Consider the following 18,487-nt stretch of genomic DNA (forward strand, 5'->3'; position numbering starts at 1 on the left):
ACAATGGTCAATTTTGGGCAAACAGGTGGCAACTTTATGATGTATTTTTATACAATGGAGAAAAAAATCACTTTTAACATGCCCAAAAATGATCCGGACTGAGATGTACTCCCATAATGTTTCTTTCTGTGATAAAGAGGAGAAAATAATCAACTTTTTCACTTTCTCAATTAATGACGCATTATTTACCGCCACCACTAACTTCAGATTAAACGGTGACAAAAAAGATTGGTTCAACCCTGATTTTTAATAAACTATTTACGTCTTTGAACGAAATTAGGATTGCAATCTAATACCATCTGAAAAAGGCGTAGATGCCTTTTAATTCTTCTATTAATCTCCGTTGTGAAAATGCAATCAAGTGTAATCGGAAAACCTTTCAGAAGATGTTAATTCCCTTTTATCCACAGATATATCATGTGTAGGGCTTCCTTCGCACTCGCTGTATCCTAAGTTCATGATGTGCACCTTGCATGCAACCTTATCTTTGTACCTATTGTCCTCATTTTGTATGGTTGAAAGGTCTGTCTGGAAAATCTTGCGATTAGACCCCCTCCCTTTACAATGCTTAACCTCGTATATAAAGACCCTCTCGAGACGAGAGACAAGACAGAAAGAGGAGAATCACACAGATTAGCAAGACTATACAAGCAACAGGTATGTTTGAGAAAAATGCTTTGGCTAATATTTTACATCTGTCTTTAGGTTCCTTGCTTTCAAAGAGGTTCTTTTAAATTGACCTGCTTCAAAGAATTTTACAAACTTCATTTTTTTGCTGTTTTGCTTTTTCCTCCTGTGTTTATCCTTGGGTAAATAACTGTTTTAGTTATTGTAAATAAAATATGTGATGTTACAGCTGCACGTATTTATGAATGTTTGACCTTACAGTTTTATATTTCTCAAATTTAATTGTGTTTTCTTATTAAAAGGGTTTGTTGGATTTTAATGGTTTAAAAAAAAAAAAAAAAAAAAAAAGTAATAATCTAACAAAACTATTTTCTGTTATCTTTTCTGTCTACTATATTTTTTTTTCTTTTAAATTCTAATTATTTAGAAAAGAAATCCACAGAAAGGTTTAGAAGTGGTATCCAAAAATAAAATAAAAAATAACCTAGTACAAAAATTATAAAATTAATAACAGCTTATAACAAACTATATCTAATATTAAACCATAGTTAGGGGACATTAAATTAAACTGAATAATTCTGAAATTGTAATAGTATTTACAAAGAGCATTAAAGCAATTTAGTTTTTAAATGATGTGTTTCACTGATAACATTTCCGTTGAATATATTTCTACATTTGAGGGCGCTTTATTCTAAAACTAAAGTAATTAAAATGTGGTTACATTTATTAAATGCTGTCACTCATTACATGGCTTTTCACTCTTTCAATAGTTTATTGTACAGGAGATTTCAAGGTTATATTTGAAGCAAGCAGCATTATAAACACATTGTGCAGAAGTCTATAAAAGTTATTTTTATCGCTACAGTAATTTTTGTTATCCACTGTACTTGACTTCTTTTAGACGGTATTCAGTTTATATATCAACCCGCATGTCTCTGAAAGGCTGAACGTAGCTTCAAGAAATTACTTTGATTTACATGCTTAAAAATATTCTATGCAAAGTTTAATTTTTATTAAATATTTTAATTTGTAAGCCCCCAAAAACGAATAACTTTAAATTAAAATGATATATGTATAATTTTTTTTAATGTGAATTTGTGCCGTATCTTTCAGGTAACACTGAGCAGAAAATGAATTAAAACTACGTTATACGTAAATCTATAGAATGTTTAGCTATACTCACAATGTATTGCAATATAAAGTTACCAAAACATATAACAAAGCTTTAGTTCAATAATTTTAAGAACCTGTAACACAAATATATATTTAGGAATTTGTAAATTTTCAATATTTTGAAATGGATTTTGTCTTTTTTTTTTTTCAATAACGTGATTTTACATTACGATGAATCTTACAGTATTAAACACAGCAGTATTTGGGCTATTGGAGGGTCTAGGAGGGTCTGCAATAACTTTAGTGGACCTATGATTACTTACGCATTGTCATTTTTCTATGCACTTTTTATTTGGGCTAGTGAAGAAAATATATATCTAATTTGCCTTTCTAGTGAAGAAGCCTAGCATTTTGTAATTTCTGTAATAATTCAGCTCAACACATTGGGCAACGCGGTTACAATGTCTAAAATAAGCTATTACATTCCCATAACAAACTAATTAGAACCACAAAGGGCATCGTCATCGAATGTCCACAGTCATCGTGCATGCTTGGCAGGGTTTAAGAATGTTTACACTAGAAAATCTAAGAATGTTTTACTGCATGTTATATGAAAAGGAGCCCATGCGCAGTGCAACTAGAATGAAATAGGAGAATTTGTAGGTGAGGTCGGGGCTGCTCCCTCATTAATTACACATTAAGTACTGTAGATAGGTTGCAATGTACCCCAACATTCTTAGTCCAGAACTCAATAGATCACTAAATATATATATACACACACTACTTCCTTCCTTTCTTTCAAAGTATATGCTGTATTCACTCCAGCCCCAGAGTTGTTACAATGTATATGCTGTGTTCATGCCATTCTATGAGCTGTTACAGTGTACATGTTGTGTTAATTTTTTTCTTTGTTTACAGCAGTTCTCAATAAACATGTTGCGTCCCGCTTGGAGCTGTCTCCTCGCGATACTGGGAGCGTTTATATTTCACATCGGGGAGGTCCACACTCGGTGCTGGGAGAGCAATCAATGCGCAGACCTTGAGAGCGAGGATGGCATTCTGGTGAGAAAAACGTTTTCAGAATTGTTGCATTTAAAGCAAAGCTTCAGTGTTTGCTATAATACCCTAGCCATCGCATTATTTATCACGGTATAATTTCGTACCATCAATACTGTAATAACATTCGGTGTATCTGGATGATGTACAGCTGACATAGTGTTCGGGCCGAAAGTCCAAAGCTTAGGGCTCAGTAAGTGTAGTTGAACTGGAAATCTACAGAGATATTTCATTAAAGTAAGAATTCAAATTTAAGGTTAAAATATCATAGCTATGCTTTCGGTTTGCGGGATTTCGTGATTTATATTCAGGTAGTAAAGTTTCTCCAACGTGGGTGGATAGTGATTACACAGGATTTAGTGATTACAATCACTTATTAGTATTATTATGTTCTGGTGGTAGCAGTTATACTATGTGTGTGGATGGTGGAATTGCTGCATTATATTCAGGCAGCAGAATGTATACTATGATATAGATCGAACGTCACCAGAATGTGAATGATAATATATTTTTCTTTGAGATTAGAATTCTATTTCTGTGCTATTGGAGTTAGAGGGTGGTCTTACGCATTCCCAGCTTTCACCGCTGCAATCTCTAATTTATAGGGCTCAATCTATAGGGCTCAATTTAAGATTCTGGTGCTTGCTTACAAGTCCCTACATAATGCTGCTCCAACCTACCTATCCTCCCTAATAACAAGTATGTCCCGTCGAGGCCCCTGCATTCTGCCGAAGACCTATGTCTATCCTCTGTCCGTACTCCCACCTCTGATGCTCACCTCCAAGACTTCTTCAGGGCTGCACCTTTTCTGTGGAACTCCCTTCCCTTCTCCGTAAGACATTCACCCAGTCTCCACTCCTTCAAAAAATCTTTGAAAACTCACTTCATCAGGAAAACATATAATTTAAACTGTTAATAAAATAGCCTACTAAGTTCTCAGTGAATACTTTTCTAGTAACCTATTACATTACCCCTACTTATACCCTTTGTGTCACTATACCCCACTCCCTCTGGCATGTAAGCTGATTGAGCAGGGCCCTCAACCCCTCTGTTCCTGTAACTTGTCTGGTTACAATTACATGTCTGTTAGTCCATCCATTGTACAGCGCTATGGAATTTGCTGGCGCTATATAAATAATAAAATAATAATAATAATATGATAGGGCTGAGACCAGGTCATCTTATTGGTGTGGTCTGGGTGCAGTGCTCCTCTCTGTTTAACCCAGCAACGTAAAATATTATTATTATTGCAAGATTAACTCCACCTTTTTTACTCCAATAATGTTGGATGTCCAACTGCTTTGCATGTTCTCCATAATAAATAATTGATTCCCTGCTTTCCTACGTGGAAGCTATAATGCGCATTAGCTCGCACCATCTGTGATGGCATGGGAAGAGAAACCTAGCCGCCACTGAGGGAGCCCCAGCACTGGGAAGAAGCTAAGTAAAAAAGTTTTTTTTTTTTAACCCTTTAGTCATTGGATGGGGGGGGGGGGGCTTATACAGCTAGGGACAGGGACTACAGGTTTGTCTTCCATACGCTATAGTCTTCCTTTAAGATATACTGTACAAAGGTGGTTGTTGTGATTGCTTACTTTTACTGGCTGCCACAATCAGCAACTCTACAGATTGTAATACAAATTCCGTCTTTGGCCTAATCGACCCATTTATGATGATTTTGCACTGACCAAATACAACAAATAATGATGAATTACTGCTTAGTAGATATATCCCCAATGAAAACATGCATGCATTTTAATATACAATGTCTTAAATGCAGGGGGAATCTGAAACAACTTGCAAACTCTGCAAAGATCATGTGTGCAGCCTTTGCAAGCCGTGCTCTTCTACCCAAGCCCAGACTTCATGTGGCTGTCCAATCACAGACTTGTGATTGAGAAGTCTTTGCAGGGCAGGTGCTCTGTGCACTTCCCTTCCTCTTTGGTTTATCTCCACTGAGCTAAACAGCCAGGACGTAACAGGACCGATAGACTGATTGGCAGCCAGGGGTCTGGAGTGTCCCTTTGATGTTTGCATGTGTTACACACTTGCTATATCTGACTACTGTTCCAGAGAATTCTGTTCTTTTCACAAGGCACATTCCTAACAGCAAATGCACGCAGTTTGTATTAGTACTTGGAGTGTCCCTTTAAGGCCAGAGACGTTGAATAAAAGTAGCTGCTTAGAGATGTTTTCCAGTTAATCTATTCTGACCTTAAATTTGATTGACTTTGTTTGGAGTCATACATGACTTAGAAGCCATAATTTACTGATGCGATTGTGACAGAGGTGAAAGCTAAGATGCCAGGAAAATATTTGTGAATAAAATATTCTCAATGCATTCTCTTGTAATTTTGTAACAAAATATCTAATTTTTTTAAATTATTTTTTTGCTTTAAATAGATATTACATGACATGTAGCTTGTAGCTGCATTATGTGTTTACAGAATCAAACTAAGTGTAACATTTTTATTCTTTACTTAACACACAAGTAATATTTTAAGTGATAGAATTATTTTTGTTAGAGTTCAATTAAAAGCTGAAGCTCCTTATCACGAGATTTTAAATGCATGCACTGATTTATTTTTGTTTTGTTATTTACTAACATATTGTTAGTAAATACTTGAAAACCAGAGGAAAAAAAAACAATGTATAAAATATTTTATAAACAAATAAATAGTCTTTGATGCTAATTTTCTATTTAATTTTTATTTCCTATCAGGAGTGCATTAAGTCCTGTAAAATGGACCTCTCAGCAGAAACACCAGTGTTTCCAGGGAACGGCCATATGCAGCCTTTGTCTGAAAATGTCAGAAAATACGTCATGAGTCATTTCCGTTGGAATAAATTCGGCAGAAGAAACAACTCTGGTAGCGATGCTAACAAGAGAAAAGAATTTGCCAGTGATCCCATATTTAACCTTTTTCCCAGCAGTGACAACCAAAACGCAGATGATAATACAGATGAAGAATCTCTTGACCGACAAGATAACAAGAGATCATATTCCATGGAACACTTCCGGTGGGGCAAGCCCGTTGGCAAAAAGAGGAGACCTATCAAAGTCTTTGCTAATGGCGTGGAGGACGAATCATCTGAGAATTATCCTATGGAGACAAGAAGAGAACTGGCTCTTGAATTTGACTACCCAGAGATGGACTCTGAAGAAGACTCAGAAGACAATGATCTACAGTCCATACCATACAAAAAAAGTGGAAACTATAAAATGCATCACTTCCGATGGAGCAGCCCACCCAAAGATAAAAGATATGGAGGATTCATGACCCCTGAACGGAGTCAGACACCTCTAATGACTCTTTTTAAAAATGCCATCATTAAAAACACGCACAAAAAGGCTCAGTAGGAATCTGAAAGTGCATTTTTCATTGCATAGCTCCCTTCAGACCCACCAGCATGTTCCGCAGAGCTACAGTAATTCACCCTGTAACCAATTCTTATAAATCTACTTCATATTTAGCGGTTTATCACACTTTCAATTTATGCTTTTCTCTTTTCAAATTCTCTTTTTTTTTTTCACGTACTGTATAAAGTACAGAGATTCCAAGTTCTGAAGGAAAATTCTATGTGATACTGTACATAGGGAAAGAAATATGTGCTTCTATCAGTGAATATTTAGGTTTTGTTTGCTAAATTATTTTCCTATCTAATGAAATGTACAATAATGTAAATGGTAAAATAAACATTTCCAATCTTACTGGCTATCTGACTATCCATTCTTCTTTTACTATCAACGCACACACATATATATATAGTAAATCAGTAAGTACTGCATGTATCGGGAGAGCTTACATTGAACAACCGGACGGCGATGTTGCATAACATTCAGCGGCCGTAGAAGAACCCACCATGACAACCACATTGTCTCGCTTGTTGATACGTTTTTAAAACTGAGCCAAATAATGATTTGCACTTAAACCACATATACATGTTCTAAATTAGAGCTCACATGCAGATACAGCGGGGTGTTAACTGAAGTGCAACCAAAAAATACTCAAAAGTTAAGCTTGAACACGCCTGGATATTTACTAAAAGTCATTCAGGGTTGAAATATTTGTACCGTAGACTAAGTACATTCAGCAGCTGACCAAGACATCCTTATCAGGAGGTTGCCATGTGGCATTGAAGGGTACCCATCTCCCTTAGGGCTTTATGCATTTTATTATTTTATTTACCGATATGCAGTGTTACCAAACTCAGAATACATTGGTTCCCTGAACTTAGCTAGTTTATCACACGTTTATCAAATCTTTCTCTGAATTTTAGCCAAGTAAATAACCTCTATAAACTATGCCATAATGGCTGCTCATATACTGTACATAATATTCAAACATCTACAATAATACAATTTTACATATTTCACTCAGAACTCCAGATGGAAACATGTGTCTAGATCACAATGGACATAAATCCAACGAGAAAAAGTTACAAAGGTGTTTCCATGAAAAAACAATTAGTACTTCAGATAAAACAAGACATAAAAATATGGGGGGTGACAGAGAACATCACAAACCATCATGCCTCTTCAGTTTGGCCCATCACCAGAAATTCTACCCTATCTTTATGTGGTGTACAATGCACCCAATCAATTTGTATACACTTTGTGAGAGATTCTATGACATCATTCTGTTAGATCCTTGTGGAGGTACCTGAGGACGAAGTGTGCATACACAGATAATCTTTACTTAGCCCCATGGAAGAGACCTCATTGTTGCAAAGGTCATTATTACCTTCACACTCGATATTGATCTGTTTTCTGTGTTGACAACAGAGGGTACTAATAGAGTGAGGAGAGAGTAAAATGTTGAGAGGCAAAATGAAGTATTAAGCACACACTGACATCACCGAGGTGGGCGGCACCCACAAACCCCGCAAACTCTAAATCAACGGTGTGCTGGGAGATTATCATTACGAGCAGACACTTGGAGGGCGGCTACCGGCAAAAGACCACTGTAAAGCCTGCTTGAACACCAAAGGAAGCAATTGGAAGTAACAACATTGCTGAGTCCGTTTTGATCCCAGACCCAAAGCGATTTGAGTAGCGGAGCCTCTCTGCCTGCATAATACTCACCTACTGCCATCTCGTATGCAGTAATTCTTAACATGTATAGCTTGGAGGAAAGACGAGACAGGGGGGATATGATAGAAACATTTAAATACATAAAGGGAATCAACACAGTAAAGGAGGAGACCATATTTAAAAGAAGAAAAACTACCACAACAAGAGGACGTAGTCTTAAATTAGAGGGGCAAAGGATTAAAATAATATCCGGAAGTATTACTTTACTGAGAGGGTAGTGGATGCATGGAATAGCCTTCCAGCTGAAGTGGTAGAGGTTAACACAGTAAAGGGGTTTAAGCATACGTGGGATAGGCATAAGGCTATGCTAGCTATAAGATAAGGCCAGGGACTAATGGAAGTATTTAGAAAATTGTGCAGACTAGATGGGTCGAATGGTTCTTATCTGCCGTCACATTCTATGTTTCTATGTTTCTAATTATTCCTTTTAATTGTATATTGTTATTAAATATTTTGTTTTTATGTACTCTTGATATACTGCGCAATTATTTTGTATCTGTGCTTTTTTACGTCATCGAGACGTATCTTCATATTTTAGGTATACATGATCTTTTCTCTCTGTCTCACAAGGGTTATATTAGCAGGTTTTCCTGCAGTTTGCGCTCTACTTATTATTATCTCGTAAAATTAAGTATGTGTCTTTAGCCCTTGCTTGAGAGATATAACTGACTAAAGGAGCGCTATGATGTTAGGGATACAGATACATATTCCTAATGTTATAGTGTTAAACTAACGATTTAGTTGTCAGTCTCCCTAATGTGCATTCAAAAATGTATATTAATTTACCTTTTAGTCCTGAGCGGGTCTCCATGCAGTCTCAATGGAAAGAGTTCAGCATCTCCATGCACAGTATACATAGGTCCTGCAAACATTGCAGAACCTCGTCCAGGATGTGCCTCTAGTGGTTGTCTGAGCGACGGCCCCTGTAGGTCGATTTAGGCAACATTTACATTAGGCAGCATTTACATTGCTCAGCCTGCATGGGCCGGCTACATCCTCTAGAACCATAACATTAAGTCGTAGTGGTTTTCGTAACTATAGTGTCCCTTTAAACTTCAAAGATGTTCATTTTATGACAAATCTATTCCTAGGTGGTTATCTACTCTGCATTGGAAATCACTTTCTTTAAAAGATCACAGGAAATAATTACTATGTTAACAATATTTTTACATAAATATTTATTCCATGTAAATAATGAGCCATTATTTTAGGATCACATTTGGTTATATTATAAAGTAAAAAAAAAAAAAAGAAACCCTGAACCATTACCACGTGCCATCTCCCTTCAATAGTCCACCGTCCAGCACAATCAGAATCCACCACCACCCTTTTTATGGGCAAGTGGGAAACTGCCATTGGGAAAACCTTTACACTAAACCACTAGAGGAAGATCTGTGATCTTGTACACCACAGTGCCCTGACGAGAAAGACACAGGAGACTGCATTTATGGTGTTGTCAATGCAGTATTAAACTCCAAAACTTCTGAGGGCAATTAATCCCACCTTAAATGGCCTGTGCTGCCGATGCCAATCCTCTCCTGGCACATTCTTGGTGATATTGCCCACAGATAAGACTATTGTGGGGGCTATTCAAGCTATTCTTCGGAAGCCATCAGACAATCCTCCTTCTCCACCACTTTATTGCCTCAACTTCTTGATATAAACAATTTCTTACCATATGCATTCTCAACATGGCTAAACAGGTAGTTCTTCTGTACTGGAGGCAGGACACCCAACCATTTTAGTATACTAAAATAGAGGACTTGAGACATCTAGAAGAGCTAACCCTCTAGGGTAGGTTGCAGATGTATACCAATACCTGGAAACCATTGTTGGGCTTCATGGAATATTTCTAACATCTGCTCACGTGTCCTTGCTGGAGATGTAAGGGCATTGGGGTGACCATACGTGCTCTCCACTCCTGCCACTAGTCATCGGATGATCAGGTTGTCTTCTAAAATGGGTTTTTAACATTATAATGTCAGGGCTACACATTTGTTTAGGACATTTTAGCTTGCAATTGCTGACAATCTAGTATCTGCAGGTACTGCATGTCCTCTAATACTTCAGCTCTGTGCAAAAGCCCACCTTTTCAGTAAACTACCACGACTGGCTGTCTGACTGATAGTTGGGTAAGTGTAACAAAATTAATTTATAAAACTGCCAATTTTATTGAAACCAGCATTATAATTAAATTAAAAAGATCACATACTCTTCACACATAAAGCACTACAGCAAGTGGAAATATTCCAAATGTTTATCGTGTTCCTTCAAACATTTTTATTGGGTGTTATTCCACGGTGTAATAAGACCTGGTGGGTGTAATAAGACCTGGTAGCTGTAGGACTTCTGTGAGAGAGATTTGCCTGAGAATGACTGAGCAGATCCATACCGACTCGGAGTAAACAGTAAATCATAAGGTACAGGGATCACTGTACTCATTACTTGGAATTCACCGATAATTGTTGACCAGAGCCCAATACCTATTGATTCCGCCTTCGGTTTGCATCCACATGATCTTTTTACATGCATTGACTATATTTTGTGTTGCTCTTCTGTAAATTGTGCCGAGATAGTTATATCGGATCACTCTCCTTTCTTCTTTAGAAATTTCTAAAACTTCACTAAAAGTGAATTTCTTAGTAGAATGCTTCCGAATTAATATAATTGTGATGATCTAAATGTTGCACTTACCGTGGTTTTAAGGAACTGTCTTAGCAATGAGACGATATTTATACATTTGATAACTTTCTGCTAAGCGTTTGGTGCTTGCTAATTTCCCTGGTTTTGTTTTTAAGTAGAAGTAAACCTGGCGATCTATCATAAATTATGCAATTACAAAATGTGATACTCTTTTACATGTTTTATTATACTTGTGTTTGCATACCTTGTAGGCGCATTATCAATATAATGCATTAGATGTGTCAATGTTTCAATGTGCTCCTTTCAACATGACTGCTGACACACAGCTAATGTACGACTCCAACAATTCCTAAAATCTAGTAACTCGTTTAATATGAACCTATGCCCCCCATGAATACCCTGTTCCCAAAAAATAAGACTGACAAATTGTATGTTGGTTAAGGCATAGGCCACAGCTTTTTTTTAACTGCACAACTTACCAGCAACTATCAAAAAATAACAAACTGGGTGAGTGACGGCAGACAGATAAACGGTTACTTTATCCAGAGTCCAACGCTGTCTACAGTCCACCTTCAGCTTTTCATGCAGACCACGGCTCCACAAGCCGAACTTAGGCAACTTACTTGTTATAGATTTGCTAAGCTGGCAAGGCACTGCCGCTTACACAACACAGAGAAAACAAAATAAAACAGAAACAAGGAAACAAATAGCACAATATCCGACTACCTATCCCTACCAACAACCCAGGTGGGTGGAGGAAACAGGTCAGCTTCCTTAGTTGTCCAGGGGGATGCCTTTTAAAGAGGAACTATCATCCCTCTGGCAGTTATACATTTGAATAGATAATTGAAAACCACGTATAACTCATGTTAATTATTTGGGGGGGCACCTGCCCTGTAGAGACTCACCCCCCAGAATTCATTCCTGATTTTAAGGTGGGCATTTCCATACACATATTCATAGTAAATGAACATAGAAAGAACATTAAATGTCTGAAACAGAAAGATTATCAAACTCTGTGGTTAAAAACAGAAGGGGAGCAACAAACTGCCAAATGTCATACTTTCAAAGAATCAACATACGCATTTTATTATCACAAGATGTAGGAGATCTGTATGTCATGAACTGGTGACTGTTTTATCCACCAAGACGTTGTCCATGCATGATCGACTGTATGTTCATAGCAAGACCCATACAGACAATCTTAGCAGTGAACAAGTGAATTACTTTTTGTAATTTATTAATCTCTTATGTTTGGGAACAGTTTGCAGAGCGTTAGGGAACAGAAAGAAAAATCAAACAAGGCAAACGTCTCCCCGATTCTTTTTGAACTTCAGCTCATGACGAATGAACACTGCACGATATTTTAATGCAGTATTAAAACCATCTGACTTGTTATCTTATCCCAAGGACACACAAAAAGGCATGACGCAGTTTACCATTGGAAGTCATTATTGAAGCACTGCTGCCCGGTTACACATGAGAAAATAATGTCTTTATTCACCAGCTCTATTGAACTGTAAGACCACAATGCTGAAAGACTTGTATGACAGTTTTAACAGCAATGTAAATGCTGTTTTGTATCCCATGCACTGCTAGACATCTTCTGTCCTACAAGGTCATCTCTCTAAATCTTCTATTCTCATCAATTCTTTTACTGAAACCCATTGATGTAGTCATGTGATTTCACTCGTTATCTGTTTTTTTTTTATTTCTTCATCATTAAACGCTCTTATAACAGTAAAAGTTATTCTTAAGTGCTCATAAAACCAAAAAACAAGAACTTGTTGGTTTTGCCGAATGTTATGTTTGATGAATAGGTATTTGCTAATGACATAATGTCCCCTGGGGATATAGAGCATTGTATTGCTACATTTTACATATTGAGTTCAGTTTGTTTGTCTTTTTCTATTTTGTGATCAACTGTTTGAATTTTAAGAGTGTTAGCTGATTCATGGGTGTATCATACGTTAATACCCACCCCCCCCATTTCCGTACTATATTTCATACCTTCTTTGGTAATTTACCCTACTTGGGTAAGTGACGTGTCTTCAAGTGGATCCACCTCTCCTGCTAAAAACATTCATTAGCTCTGCTCCGGTAAGCCCTGCCTTGCATGGTTAGCTCATTGGCTCCAGCTGATCACTCTCAGCCTATGGGCTAAGCCTTTAATCACAGAACTTAGTTCAGACAGAGAGCTTCTGGCACCATAACCACTATGGCATGCTGTTGAAGAAGTTCATTCAGCTAAACAGCAAATGTTTTTCAAAGATAGCTATTGTGACCTCAGTTTTGGCTCACTGTTTGGTTAAACATTGCACTTATTTACTAATATCAATTCATACATCAGGCCTTTAAAATAATTGCAGAGAAGTGACCCAAACATATTCTTGAGATCTCCGTCTGCATTGTTTTTATTTGTTTTGCATATATTGTTTTATTTTTTGTTTATTTCCATGTTGGTGTTAATTACACTGTGCACCCAGGGACGGTAAACTTGTGTAGTTGTCCACACAATCGCAGACCAATGATTTACATTCCATTGATAAGGAGCTGCAGGTAACGAACCCAACGCTTTCTTCCAAGATTTTACGTCTAAAGTTGAAAAGCCTCAAAGATAAGTCACAGGGATTTAGCAAAACAAACAGCCCAAAACCTCCCACAAACTGACAAGAAAATGGTAACGAAAAGGTGTGATGAATCTGAAACAACGCTGATATTTAAGGGTGTGATTTGCATATAAAATATATCAACAAGCGTGTGACAAGTGTAACATTTATACTGAAAAGGGCATAAAAAGTGGCTTGTTGGAACAGGATCCTCTGTAATAAAACAGCAATGTGAGACCTTTTCCACAGGCTGGCTGTCTCTCGTTGTTTTAATTAGATTTAGAAAGAAAATAAATTGCATTAAAAACAAACCATCTGGGGAACAGAGCCCTGATGTGAAGATGCTAACACTGTCAAGGAAAACAATATACATAAACTGGGTCAAATAAATCATTTTTGCATGCATTCCGGCTGACTTTTAGATTAAAAAAACTATAAAACAACAACAAAAAAACAACCAGAAAAGGTGATCAGGTAGTTCAAACCACAAAGTGTTTTTTAATGGAATTTCAAAAAAATTGTATTCATCCACACTTGCACCAGAAAAAAAGTTAAGGTCATACACCATACTGTTTTTTTCTTGTGTCTGTGTGCACGTATAAAATTATTTACTACATATTTACTGATATACCAAAATATGAAGATTGCGCTATATTTATATATATATATATATATATATATATATATATATATATATATATATATATATATATAGGCCCCAGGGAGAGGGCGCAGCTTAGGGGACAAGGGCACATGTATGAGTGCGGGAATGGATGAAACATGATTGGCTGTTTGTTATGTGTAGGAGTGTTGTATGTGAGGAATGTATGGTGACAGATTAGACTGACTTCAGTGCCACTTAGGAGCTGGGCCTGCAACAGTTTCCCCACTACCCTCCCTTTGTGCTTTAGGCCCGGGGTGTTGTCACAGCAAGGCAGGGGCATGTCCTTGCCAAATAAGGTGAGAGAGGGTTTGCAGGTTAGATGAATAAGGGGGATAATGGCTGGGTCTCATCCTCTCCCTGTCTCTTATTGTGACCCTTAAGGGTACCAGGTTGGACATGTCCCCACGAGCTAAAAGCCGGCTGGTGGGGAGCATTATGGGAAGCATTATGGTCGGGCCCCACCGAGCTAAAAGCCGGCTGGTGGGGAGCATTATGGGAAGCATTATGGTCGGGCCCCACCGAGCTAAAAGCCGGCTGGTGGGGAGCATTATGGGAAGCATTATGGTCGGGCCCCACCGAGCTAAAAGCCGGCTGGTGGGGAGCATTATGGGAAGCATTATGGTCGGGCCCCACCGAACTAAAAGCCGGCTGGTGGGGAGCATTATGGTCGGGCCCCACCGAGCTAAAAGCCGGCTGGTGGGGAGCCCAAAAGGCAAGAGGAGTTTTATTATGCCGAGGGGGGGGGGGGGGGGTGAGAGCCCTTGATAAGAGGGATTTAGATTGGCTAGGACGTTTTCGGTTACATTACTGTATGACTTTATGCAACGTTATTTATATGTTAATTCATGATAGTTTATTATGTACAGTTTTATACGTTGAAGGAGTTATACAGTATTTAGATGTTTTAATAAATGCTGTGGCCTGTTATATCCAAGTTTTGTGTCTGTCGTTATTTGGGGAAGTTATGGTTGGTTGAAGGGGATACCTCATCCAATGCCCACTACGTGCATACATGCAACTATTACCAAAAAGCTTATTTTACAATTAGCAAATTGGAATCAACTGTATAGAGAAGTTCGGAAGATTTGACAAGTGGCTCTTAACACAAGCCATGACCTGTTTTTCTGTGTAAAATGAAACAGACACACGGGTAGTAATATTAATATAGTTTATTTTATTGACACTGAATCTATAAGATCATACTGACCCTATAATTATATATTGTAGATTCCACTAAGACTTCTAGAAAGTCAACAATATGGGATCCATCACCGTAAGTTTACATAAATAAAAGCAAGGTGTTTCTTTTTAACAATTAGAAGTTCAGTGCAAATTTGTCGTTTAGCTATAGTATACATCGAACACACAACAAAGACACTAAATCTCCATGTGGACAATGTATACAGCACATGCTTGAAGAAAACACATAGTTGATGAACGTTTGCGTGTATTTTTCGTGTTGTTCAAGTCAGTGTTCGGCCATGCTTAGATATTGGCTAAGCAGTGAAGCAGCTCAAATTTATTTTCAGAAGGAAGTTAAACAAGCTCTTCTGATGCATCGTGATCAGATGAAGAAAATTAGCTTTTTCAGTCATATTGTCCTTTTCCCCGACAAATGTGGCTTTGAACCTACATGTCGCAAGTTGTGAGGACAGAATAGATACACCATGCTGAAAGTGAGGGTTAAATCACCTGCAGTTATTATTACATGATCTATTGAACGTCAATGGCCGAGGACTAGAACAATGGTGTCTACAGTGATAATAAGAATGATTTTTTGCTGTGAAAAACAGAGAAACCAGCAGCTGTATTTGGGATTCGATACGGAATTCCAATGCTGAAGGTAAACATCACAACACAGACTCATATACCATAGAAATGTCTCCTAATAAACATATAGAAGTGTTCGGTGCATTAATCCATAAGTGTCCACTTATCTTTTCAAATAAAATCACTTAATACCATATTACGGTGCAGATTCAACCACATGGTGGGCCACATTAGAAACCTCGATTAGTCGATAGCACAGTATTAATGGTGTGAAATAAATATTATCTCACATGAAATTAGCACTATACACAACGTTCCATCTACGGAGCACAATCGAAACAAGTTATTTACAAAATAATTCTCATACCTAATATCACAGACATTATCAAAGCTGGTGTAGGGATAAACTGGCCAGGCGTAAAATCTTGGTCGTATTTCCCTTTCGATATTTGACAACCTGCACATGAGGACAACAGAAAACTGTGGCACAAAGCATTATATACAGTGCTTGCACATGGAACGACATAACATCACAATAGATCAAACCCTAACGTGTATATACAAAAGATAATCAGAGTAGGTTGATAGTTCCAGCACAGGCTACGTTGTCAAGTCTGATCGTTACATATAAAATGTCAAACATGCACAGTGGTTCAAGTTTAACAAGCCAAGTAGCAAGTGGCCAACATGAGTTGGTGCACCAGATTGTGTTGCCTGATTGATACTTTGTTCATTGGATATTGGAGGCTCTCTCTGTGCATACAGGTTCATTTTTATCACTTTATAAATGGTACAGAGAGGTGGGCCAGAGGCCCGTGATAATTTGATGAGAAGCCAGAGGCCCGTGATAATTTGATGAGAAGCCAGAGGCCTGTGATAATTTGAGCCACCTAACTTCGACAAGTCATCAACTGTCACAACTGACCCTGTTCTCTTGTTTAAATTTTCTCATCACATACGTTGCATAGGGTCAGTCATTAAGTAGAGGGCATTCTGGAAGAGATCTGTTTGATTTTTTATTTTATAACTATTCCTAAATTTATATTCTTGAAAGATGGAGATATTCCGTTTATTGAGGGAGGTCAGGTTAATGCTTGGCTCTTATCTCCTTTCTCTCTCTGTTTGCACACTTTGATATAAATGGATATGGTATTTTAAGGGTTAAATTCAAGTTCCTTAAATTTCAGCCTTGAAGTACCCTGTCCATTTGTATCCAGTTATCCTGCAGGTGGTTCATCAGGTTACAGAGCATGTGTGCCAACCAAAAATGTGTTTGCTTTTTTTTTTACTTTTTGCATATGTCTTGCTTTCAGCAAGTAAGAGGAGGAATATTGAAAACTGTTGTGTGCACCCTCATTTAACCTTGGGATATGATGTCATTAAATAGATGTAATTTGACTTGTGCATATATATTTTCTAGAATTGCAATTTGGAAATTTAAGAAAAGGTGTTTTTTATTTTGTTTTGTTTTTTACATATTTTTATCTTACATTTGCTTAGAAGATAGTGCCCTAATTTGGTATCCTTATGTGGGATTGCCATATTTAAAGGTAGCAAAATAGTAAGCTATCCACAGCTCCACACTAATTCGGTACCCTTAAATATGGCAATCCCATGTAAGTACACCAAATTAGGGTATTATGTAATTATCTAAACCACTGAAAAATTTGGCAGCAATCACAACATTCTATTTGAGCAAATGGAAATACCAAAACAAAGATACTGGCCAAATTTCAGCCGAACCAAATAAAATATTAGCAAAAATTAGGTTCCAGCGAATCATTTTAAAATTTGACGTGTACAAGTCAGTGGAAAGGTGTCCAAAGTTAGTCTGACTGCAGAGAGCAAATGTACAGAGAACATTTAGTGCAAATTAGATTACATGTTACTGCTCGGTCCTCCTAAACCACTGGCGTCTAGCCTGGCTCAAACAGTATTACAAAACCTTTAACTCTTGGGTAGCATGCAATTAATAGAAGTAATGACCACCAACAGCAGTGTCAGTAAAATTTCACACCAGCAAGCTGTGAGGGCACAGTGACGCCAGGCTGGTTGGCACAGTGAGAAAGATCAAATGGAGCCCGTTACTGCATTGCATATGTGCATCTCCCCTATAATTGAATAGTTGGATTAGAACATTCAATCAACAGAATCCTCTCACAGCATGTTTTAAACCTCAGAACAATCAGAATCAATTCTCCCAAGGTCAGGCATCCTATACAATGCACAGAGGAAGTTATTACAGCAATGTGATAATTCTTTTTACAAATATAGCTTGTACAAGCTCCACGTTTCACGAGCACAGAAAACTGGCTTCTATTGTCCTGTGTACAACTAGTGACGTCTCTACATACTTCAAGAAAGTTACAGTTTTCTTAAAGGAAATGTACTTATCTAGTAAATTGCTTTTAAGTCAATCTTATTTACTCTTAAGGATGTATTGTCAAACAACAGCACGGCCTGGAAATGTTAATTTGTAAATTGCTAGCAGTTGGTGAAAGACATGACCTATTTGGGTGGCACTATCACGTTAGCAGCTACACCTTCTTTAGTCCCCATTTCTCAGTGCTCCCCCTTGTCATTGCTCGATCCCTGCCTGCAAAGCCTTGTACTTACTTGTCGTCATTGCACAGCCTTGCATGGCCACTGCACTTGGTAGTTCCATTCCTGCAGAGACTGATGCCACCACTTCCTCCCTGCAGAACCAGGTCCTCCTTGGAGTGCCTAGTGCCACAACCTCCTCCCTGGGGAGCATAGTGCCACCACCTCCTCCCTGGAGAGCCTAGTGCCACCACCTTCCCTACCATAGAACCTTGTACTGCCATCTCCACCTTGCCTGGTGCTGCCTTACTGAAGACCTCATAATTATTGTTGACTCCCTGTGGAGCATTTCGAGCTCAGCATCAGCCC

At 37.9% G+C, this 18,487-nt stretch overlaps 1 protein-coding gene across 2 annotated transcripts; it reads left to right on the forward strand.

Annotated features, from left to right (window-relative positions):
• Positions 1-623: 623 nt before the first annotated feature.
• On the forward strand, positions 624-6,513 carry POMC (proopiomelanocortin). Of its 2 annotated transcripts, none has more exons than XM_063440802.1 (3): positions 624-657; positions 2,659-2,802; positions 5,519-6,513. In XM_063440802.1, the coding sequence occupies exons 2-3, from the start codon at positions 2,674-2,676 to the stop codon at positions 6,155-6,157; spliced, it is 768 nt and encodes a 255-aa protein (XP_063296872.1). In that variant the 5' UTR covers positions 624-657; positions 2,659-2,673; the 3' UTR covers positions 6,158-6,513. The 2 variants fall into 2 exon arrangements, with proteins under 2 accessions (XP_063296872.1, XP_063296873.1); XM_063440803.1 differs by having other exon boundaries at positions 625-657; positions 2,662-2,802.
• Positions 6,514-18,487: the final 11,974 nt, after the last annotated feature.

This window comes from Pelobates fuscus, chromosome 2, assembly GCF_036172605.1.
Source record: "Pelobates fuscus isolate aPelFus1 chromosome 2, aPelFus1.pri, whole genome shotgun sequence".
In the NCBI taxonomy this organism is placed as follows: Eukaryota; Metazoa; Chordata; class Amphibia; order Anura; family Pelobatidae; genus Pelobates; species Pelobates fuscus.